The sequence below is a fragment of the Triticum urartu genome, chromosome 6A (genome assembly GCF_056163025.1).
Source record: "Triticum urartu cultivar PI428250 chromosome 6A, HENAU_Tu73, whole genome shotgun sequence".
Lineage (NCBI taxonomy): Eukaryota > Viridiplantae > Streptophyta > Magnoliopsida > Poales > Poaceae > Triticum > Triticum urartu.
Genome location: NC_141878.1, coordinates 524,614,663 through 524,624,082, shown reverse-complemented (window position 1 = coordinate 524,624,082; position 9,420 = coordinate 524,614,663). Strand labels below are relative to the sequence as shown.

The following is a 9,420-nucleotide window of genomic DNA, read 5'->3' as shown; positions in this document are numbered from 1 at the left end:
TTTTGTTCCCCATGCGAGTGGCCTCACCAGAGTCCACGAGCAAAGGCGTGTGGTCAGAAATACCGCGCGAAAGCGCCTGGACCGTAACCAAAAGAAATTTCTGTTTCCATTCGACGCTTGTAAGGACTCGATCCAGCTTCTCAAACATCGGATTTGGCAAAGTATTTGCCCAGGTAAACTTTCTACCCGAAAGCTCTATCTCTCGCAGATCCAATCTTTCAATTATGGTATTAAACATGAACGACCACCTGCCGTCGAAGTTATCGTTGTTCTTTTCCTCTCTTCTTCTAATAATGTTGAAATCACCCCCAACCAGGATTAGAAGCTGCTCGAAACCGCAAATTCTAACGAGGTCTGCCAAAAACTCTGGTTTGAGTTCGGGCTATGCGGCACCATAAACCACCACTAGAGCGCAATTAAACCCATCGGCCTTCGACCTAACCCGGAACTTAACTGCAAAATCTCCCATCACTACACTTCGGACTTCCATCGAATCGCATCTAACTCCAAGTAAGATCCCACCCGATCTTCCTCTCGGAGGCAAGCAATGCCAATCGAAATCGATACCGCCCGATAAATTACTAAGAAACTGGGGAGAGAAATTATCTCTACCAGTTTCCGAGAGTGCAATAAAATCCAACCTATGCTCGATAGACGCATCTGCAAGAAATCTTCTCTTAGCCAAGTCTTTCAGACATCTGCTATTCCAAAAGATTCTTTTCATATTTCATCATGAAATTTTTTAGTAGTACGAATCCTAGCACTCCTACGCACCGCCGATGCAAGATAGATCTTCCGCTTCCACTTGCGTTTAGGCTTGTTTTGATCCTCCACCCGATCCTCACAACCGGGCTCCGTGGACCTAACTACTTCATCATCAAAGGTATCATCCTCTACCTCTGACTCAGGATTGGATGGTACAAGATCCGCACAAAAATTATCGAGTACCCTGACCCCCAACGCATCTATCTCAGAATCATTTATAGGCCTGACCGCAGCTAAGTGACGAATCATTTCTAAAGCTCGTTCCGCTTCCAAATCCAGAATATCATTTACGAAATTGGAGATTTCACTATCATTTCTTCCTAGTGAGACTCCTAATTGACTTGCATTATTAATAATCTCATTATTAGAAAAATGCAGAATGAAATTAGAGGTATTGACTGACATACCAATAGTGACATCAATGTCACGAAGCTTGGCCGCCCTCATGACGCACCGCTGATGCATGTCATCAACCTCCGGGTGGTCCTGGAGACGACGGCTCATCCGTCGCCCCTCAAAATAAGAGACATGGACCATGCATAAACATAACAGCGGAAACATCAGCTGTGACATTCTCATAACATCATGTTTGAACCATGTCCAAGATTGCACACTTCCTACTTATCACATCCATGACATAATAATCCATAGAAACTGGTTCAAACGACTTATCAGCTGTGACATAATAATCCATAGAAAATGGCTCCTGATAGCGTCTCTCCACGAATGAAGCTTGCGCGAAAGAAACCAACCAAACAAACAAAAAGGTCGATTTTCGGCTGGAATCACCAACAAACATGTGAAATCCCCGCCAAGAACGAACCTTTTGATCCAAAAAACCTAGCGCCGACATCGCGGGGCTTCGACGAACCGCACCCTGTCCGACGAAATAGACGCAAAGCAGAGGGGGGAGACCCCCAAACCGCAAAACCCCACAGCCCCAAGACGCCGAATCGACAAGAACAAAGAAAGGCATCTAGAACGGCAGGTTCCAGCGGAGGCACGGGAAGAGCAGAGGAACGGGGGCTACTGCTAGGGTTCCGCCTGCGCTGCGGTGCCGCAGCAGAACTGGAAAACGCGACGGGCGGGAACACCGAGAAATCTAGGCAAGTTGGAATCGCTCTACTCTACACGAGATCTACGCGGCGAGGATGCGATTCGGCCGGAGCGCGGCAGAAGAACGCTACCTGGCGGCGGAGGAGGCGGCGGCGAGCTCTCCGGAGCGAGGTGGCAAGGCGAGAGCTGCTACTTCGTTCGCAAGCCTCGCCCAAGACAAGTGGCTCTCTGGTGCGGTGTCCTCTCCTCCCTCTCGGCTCTCACTCAGGGGGGTGGGCCTATGCATCATGTTGGGTTGGGGTGTGCATGGGCAAAACCTACATTTCTTTCCTCAACGAGCCCAAAACAGGTTGGGGTGAACATTTTTAGTATTCGTGATTTTTTTTTGAAATTGCAAACATTTTCAAAATTCACCAATATTTTTCAAAATTGGGAACACTTTTGAAATTCTTAACATTTCTTAAGTTCACGAGCATTTTTTGAAATCACGAACATTTTTCAAATTCACGAGCTTTTTTTTAGCAGTTCAAATTCACGAGCTTGGGTGACGACTGGACTGAGAGGGGTGGAGTGGCTAAGATTTGGTCCGGGAAGCAAACGGGAAAAGAATATATGTGGAGGAGGGTGGGCCAACGTGCTCCGGCTCCGACTTGGCAGAAGCACCCAGGCCTCCCCATATTCGCCCCAGATTTGGGCTGGATATGAAGGGTATAGTTCAACCTGGGCGTTTGAGGCTGGTTTAAGGTGCAAATCTGGGACACATTTTTTTGACCGGCCACTGACCAGGCCGTCCGTCCGGTTGTTTGAGGCGCCAGATGCTCTCATATTCGCTCTTTTCAGGCAGACCAATTTGAGCCCGATATCCAACATTATGAACCTCTAAAGAGTGCCTAATGCGAGTACTACAGAAAAGCTAGTAGCATAAAATTGTGTCACAGTTCCTCATAGATAAACGGACAATATTGGTCGGTACCATCCCAAAGATCACAGAACTGAAAAATAACAAACAATTAACAGAATGGATGTGTTGCAAACAGTAAAGCTTCAAGGCACCAGGGGCAATGATTAGATATGATTTTGTTTGTCTGTACTGTCATGAGCATAGATGGCAGCATGAGAAGTGGAGACCAAAAGTGAACCATGCAGGAAGGAAACAAGCAGCACAGTTCATGGACAACATGATTCAGCATATTAGTAGGCCAAATTAGAACGCCGAGCAAAAGTAGTTCGGATAAAAGCAAGCAATGATCATGATTTATTCAGCTCTAGTGCCTCAGAAGCATCGATAACAGCTGGGATCTGTACCAGATAATGTATGTGCAAGCTTTATTCTATGTAAATAGAAAACAAGGCAGATGAGCGTCCACAAGGACACCATCAAGGAGAGCCGAAACCGCCACCACCAGGAGTGAGAATCTGAAGAATCTCACCGGCATTAACTGTGACAGTATTCTTCCCTCCAAGGAAAACTCTGCGGCCATCTTTCCTGACTAGATAGTTTGCGCCACGGGCTCCATTTTCCCCTCCCTTCAGTCCCCTGGGAGCATGCACCCGCCTCTCAGAAAGAATGCTCACAACAACAGGGCGGCGGAATTCAATCTCCCTTACAAGGCCATCACCGCCTCTGTGGAAACCAGAACCTCCGCTGCTCTCTCTGATGCTAAATTTGTGCAAAAGAACCGGGTACCGCTGCTCAAAGATCTCTGGATCAGTCATCCTTGTGTTCGTCATGTGACACTGAACACCACTTGTACCATTCCAGCTCGGCCCGGCACCACAGCCACCTCCGATAGTCTCGTAGTAACCAAAAGTGTCATCTCCAAAGGTCAAGTTGTTCATGCAGCCCTGGGAGCAGGCACAGGCTTCGAACGCCATTAGGACAATGTCTGTCACCCTCTGAGAGGTTAACACATTGCCGCCAACCACTGCTGCTTTGTCGCTTGGTGAAAGAAAAGAGCCTTTGGGGATGATGATCTTGACAGGAGCTAGGCAACCTTGATTCAAGGGTATATCTACGTCCACCAAGCATCGCAGGGAGTATATGACAGCAGCTGCTGTTACTGCTTCAGGAGCATTCCAGTTACCATACACCTCAGGACTGGTGCCCTCAAAGTCAAAGGTAGCCTCACCTCGACGAGAATCAAGGGTGAGCTTCAAATGGAGCACAGAGCCATCATCCATGTAGTCTTCATCTTCAATAACACAAGACCCTGTCTCCTTTTCAACTCTAGATGCGACTACCTTGAGCATCTCTCTCACAGCTACCTCGGCATTCTTTTGGACGTGATTCATATAAGACTGCACTGTGATCAAGCCATACTGATTTATCAGTTCTTTGATAAGTGTTATTCCTCGTTGGTTTGCTGCCACCTGAGCACGGAGATCAGAAAGATTGTCCGCGATCTTGCGTGTTCCTGGAATCTTATCACCGGTAAGTTCATCAGAACAGGGTGACTGCAGCAACTGAACTATTCCTTCCTCTTGGAAAACACCCCTTTCCACAAGTTTAAACGCTTTGATGGCAGCACCTTCCTCCGAGATACATTTTGAGAAAGGAGGCATGCTTCCTGGCGTGATACCTCCAATCTCTGCATGGTGACCTCTACTAGCAACAAAAAAGATCAGCTTACCATCATTAAACACTGGTGTGACAACTGTGATATCTGGCAGATGGCTACCCCCAGAGCATGGATGGTTTGTAACAAGAACATCGCCCTCATGCAGGTTATCACCCCAATAACTAAGTTGCCAGCATACAGTGCTAGACATGGCTCCTAAGTGTACAGGAACATGAGGGGCGTTTGCAACAAGGCCACCATCTGAACCAAATAAAGCACAAGAGAAGTCCAGCCGTTCCTTTATGTTTGTAGAAATGGAAGTTCTTTGAAGTGTCCGACCCATCTGTTCAGCAATACCCATGAATCGGTGGTTAAAGATAGAAAGTTGAACTACATCAGCTACTGTTTCTGATATTTCTACAGTACTCAGAGATGCACCGATCTCAATTCTTATGTTGCCATACTTAGTGATGACAGCCTTGCAGTCTTTTTCTACTATCACTGTACTATTCCCATTCATAATAACCACAGGGCCCTCCAAGACATGTCCATAACCCAAATTCTCGAGCTTGTACAGTGGAGTTTCTTGCCATCCATGTGAAAAATAAATTTTGCATGAACTTTCTTGCAAGGGTTTAGTTGATATTGGCGTCAGTTCACGAGGTTGCAAAATGTTGGTGGCACCAACACCCTGGACTCTTACATCGCATATGAGTATATTTCTGTGTAATAATTTGAAGCCATACTCTTGTTGAAACATTTTAACAAACTCATCCGCATAATCACATCCAGAGTCTTTCTCGGGCTCTTTAACCATGATTGCTGTATCAGTTCCCTCGTACCTCAAGTTCAAGTATGAATCTGTCCTGATGCTCTCATCTCCAAATCCCTGCTCCACTAGCTTTTCTTTCACCTGCTTTACCAAATGAGCTACTCTTCGAGATGCCTCTGCGGCAGAATCTGTGTTATAAACAGCAGAATATGGTTCTTGCAGATCTTCAATAACATCAGCAAGGCCCATCCCGTATGCACTCAATATGCCACAATAACGATGAATAAGTAACTCAGACATGCCTAGGGACCTTGCTATAGCGCATGCATGCTGAGGACCTGCACCACCAAAGCACGCTAGTGCATGGTTCTTAGTATCATGCCCCTTCATTTCTGTCAACTGGCGTATAGGTCGGCACATTGCCTCGTTTGCAACATTGACGAACCCAAGAGCAATCTCCTCAATTGTCATGCCCTTCACCGATGGGTCCTGACTCTTCCGATAAGAGTTTATCTCAACAGCAAGTTCCTCAAATGCCTTTTTTGTAGCCTCATAATCAAGGGGTAAATTTTCATTAGGACCAAATATGGATGGGAAGTACTCAGGAATAACGGTCCCCAAGATCAAGTTGGCATCAGTAATTGCCAGCTCACCACCTTTCCTGTAGCAAACTGGACCAGGGTGTGCTCCAACCGATTCTGGCCCAACCTTGAAGGCTCCGAACTGAAACTTAAGCTTTGATCCGCCACCAGCAGCCACTGTGTTTATGTCAAGCTGGGGAGCTTGAATGATTGCCCCAGCAATTTGGGTCTCAAGAACTTGTTCATAGCTTCCATCATAGCGGCTCACATCGGTGGATGTACCTCCCATGTCAAACCCAATGAGTGGCTTTGATGTCTCAAGTTCAAACAAGGTCTGTGAGTAGCCAACAACACCACCTGCAGGGCCTGACAATACTGCTTTGTGCCCAGAGAATCTGCTCTCTGGGGCAAGACCACCATCTGACTGCATAAACAGCACATTGACTTGTTCAGCTCCCCCTTCAAATCTTGACATGAATGCTGATAGGTACTCTTTGATGACTGGTGTTAGATAAGCATCCACACTGGCTGTGAGGCCCCGAGGTACTGCGCGTACCATCGGTGTCAACGACGAAGACAAAGATACATGCTTAAATCCCATTTCCAGGGCTAGTTTCTCGATGAGGAGCTCATGATGGGGATAGGTATATGAATGCATCAGCACCACCGCCAGACACCGTATACCCTTGTCAAGCAAACCTTTAAGTAAAGGCTTCAATGACTCCACATCAACTGGCTTCGCCACCCTGACCAATTCCCCTGAGATCCCTTCAATAGCTGAATCATCCCTCTCACCATCAAGAACAAGTTCAACCCGCTCATCGACCTCGACCACCTCCTCGTAGAGATTCGAAGGCTTCAAGACCTTGAGGTCGAATATGTTCGGCCGGGCCTGGTTACCAATCTGAAGCAAGTCCTTAAAGCCCCGGGTGACACAGAGCGCGATCCTCTCACCCTTCCTCTCAAGAAGCGCGTTTGTGGCCACCGTGGTGCCCATCCGGATCCAGTCGATCATGCCGGTTGGGATCTTGGACGACCGGGGGATTCTTTCACCAGAAAACTCCTCTAGAATCCTCCTGATCCCCTCTATCGGAGCATCGTCATAGTTGGACGGATCGACGGAGAGGAGCTTCATGACATAGCCTTCCGGCCTGCCGGGGACCTCGGCATAGATGTCGGTGAACGTGCCGCCCCGATCAATGCAGAACCTGAACTTGTCCACGCTGCCCATCTTCCCCCCTCCTCAGATATCAAACACCCCGGGAATCTGAGTCCTCTGAAAGCATTAAACAACATGGTCGTTAGTAACTGCCTATAACCTGCAACCAGCTAGCATTACTCCGCCGAGCAAACGAATCCGTAGGAAACTGGATCCACTGGAGTACAAAAAAATCCAACCATGGGATCAACTGGAGTATCTCATCCCAGATATAACGATTTAGATTAGATTGCTCACAGCAGCGAAGACTAGAACAAACTTCTTCCAACGATCCAAGCAAGCTAGAGTACTCTACCGGCGGAAGGAATCAACCCAATCCCGGACGGATCTCCACTCCAGTTTAGTAGGGGGGGGGGGGGGGGGGGGGGGGGGGGGCTGTGGGAGAAGAATACCTTCGCGGTGGCGTGCTCCGACGGCGAGGGGCTCGGGGGAGCGTCCGGCGGCGAGGGGTGATGGTGCCGTGAGAATCTGGGAGCCGGGGGAAGTAGGCGTCGAGCCGTCTTCTGCTTGGCGGTGGTGGCCTTGCCGCCGTGGCCGTCGACACTGGAGTGGGGAGGCAAAATCGAAAAAGGAAACGAAGAGGATAAGGAGGGGTGACACGGCGATTTTTCTGTTTTCTGGGGTCGTTTTTGCACACAAGACTCTCATTTCACACAAGGGTTTTGGGTAAGGTTTGCTAATTTTCAAGGATTTTTCTTCAGAAGTTTGCCATTTCAAAATAATATTATTGAGAAAAGGCACCAAAAATCCATAAAACTGAATATTATTGTCGACGAAATCAAACTCAAAATACTCTTGTGAGGGGGTTTTTTGCAGCGTCTTCACGACTCTTTTCTCTCTTCCTTTTGGCGGCCACGCCGAGGGTTAGAGTAGTGGAGACCTGTCCTCTTCATTGTTTTTTCTAGTAAGTCGTGTGTTTTTTTAGATTTTGTTTCCATAGCGGCATCGGCTAGATGGCGGCGACAACGTGGAACTGGAATAAGGTCTCTTCGGCCTCTGTCTATCTCAAGGGAGTTCAATTCAGCTTCAACGAAGGGCGTGTGACGGTAAGCTTTGCCAGATCTGTTGGTTCTCTTTGGATCTTGGCAGTTGATGTGTCTAAGACAGGAAACAGTTGGCTGATTATTCGGGTGGGATTTCAACCTCTTCATTTATTTTGTCCCACAACAATGTCCTGTTTTTATAACCCTTTGGATTGGCTGTGAAGGATTGTGGTCTATGCTGCGTGGAATGTTGCCCTAACCGAAATTCCTTCAGCAGCTACGAGATCTTATTGTTTGCAGCGAGTGGCTATTATGATCTTCAAAGTCTTGTATGACAATGGAGTTTGCATGTGTCCATGTCGCTCATTGCATGTTTAGTGTATTTTTAAAGTTTCGACGGGCGACGAACAAGTGAAGGAAGAAGATGACTAGTATGATTTTCTATGTAATTTTATTATTTTTACATATTGTATTGTGTCTCGTTCATTTGTATTGTCTACTATTTTTCTTGATAAATATCAAATATCAAACGCCCTTGGGCTTTTGAGTGGCATTTAAAAAACAGATATCATTAAATAAAACAAAGTTAACGGTACTATGTAAAGGCATCAAGACAAAAACAATCAGTAAAAAAATAAACTTACATAAAAGATCATATTGGTTGTATTTTTCATTCGATTGCACGCAGCCTGCTGGAGTTTGAAAAACATAGTGGACCAATAGTAAGGGAAATGGACACTACAAACGCTTTGCCCATAACACGCTTTGAAGGAGGCAATAGCCAATCATCACTGGAAAATAAGATCTAGTAGCCACCGAAGAAACATTAGTTGAGGCATTATTTCACGCAATGCATGCTTGCAGTTCTTCACCATCAGTCCAGATGGGTAGAGAAATCAAGCCATGCCGCAAAATAACTCGAAAGAACATGTCGAAGTCGTCACACCAAAATTCAGCCAACGGTTTTCATTGATTGACACGCCAGTTGGTAATATCTGAAAAGAGTCAACAAATCTGATGACACCTACACTCATAGGCCCTTCGCTTGGAACTGAGTAAGATGTCGTTGAGGTAGGAAGGGACAGAAGAGACTTTATCCCAATGCACATCGCCGCCACCCCGTTGTTGACACACCAAGCTAACAGAAAATCTAAGAAAAACAAGAACACATTCGACCTTAAAAAATGGAAGGGAGAAGTCCCTACTCCTCTAGCGGCCAATGAACTGTTGGACGGGAAATAAGAGGGGAGGGAGGGCAGGCGGCGGCGTGGAGGAGACTTGCTGCCGGCTAGGGTATTTGCGATGGTTTGATTCTTTGCTTATTTGATTTTGATGTAAAGGGGTTTCTAATGAATTTTGCAGGATTGCAACCCTTGGTATACTTTTCTTAAATAGGTAGCTTGATTTTTGGGCGCCACCTAGTGACGGCGGTCAACCCTAAGCCCCGAAGTTTCTTTTATCGACAAAGTATGGATTTTATTGGCTC

General features: G+C 46.7%; 1 protein-coding gene across 2 annotated transcripts; it reads right to left on the bottom strand.

Moving 5' to 3' along the window:
- Positions 1-2,883: 2,883 nt before the first annotated feature.
- Positions 2,884-7,533, bottom strand: OXP1 (oxoprolinase 1). Of its 2 annotated transcripts, XM_087528605.1 has the most exons (3): positions 7,344-7,533; positions 3,252-7,008; positions 2,884-2,990 (listed from the first exon to the last, which is right to left on the bottom strand). In XM_087528605.1, exons 2-3 carry the CDS (start codon positions 6,961-6,963, stop codon positions 2,887-2,889), a joined length of 3,816 nt encoding a protein of 1,271 aa, XP_087384731.1. In that variant the 5' UTR covers positions 6,964-7,008; positions 7,344-7,533; the 3' UTR covers positions 2,884-2,886. The 2 variants fall into 2 exon arrangements, with proteins under 2 accessions (XP_087384731.1, XP_048535910.1); XM_048679953.2 differs by lacking the exon at positions 2,884-2,990 and having other exon boundaries at positions 3,054-7,008; positions 7,344-7,532.
- Positions 7,534-9,420: the final 1,887 nt, after the last annotated feature.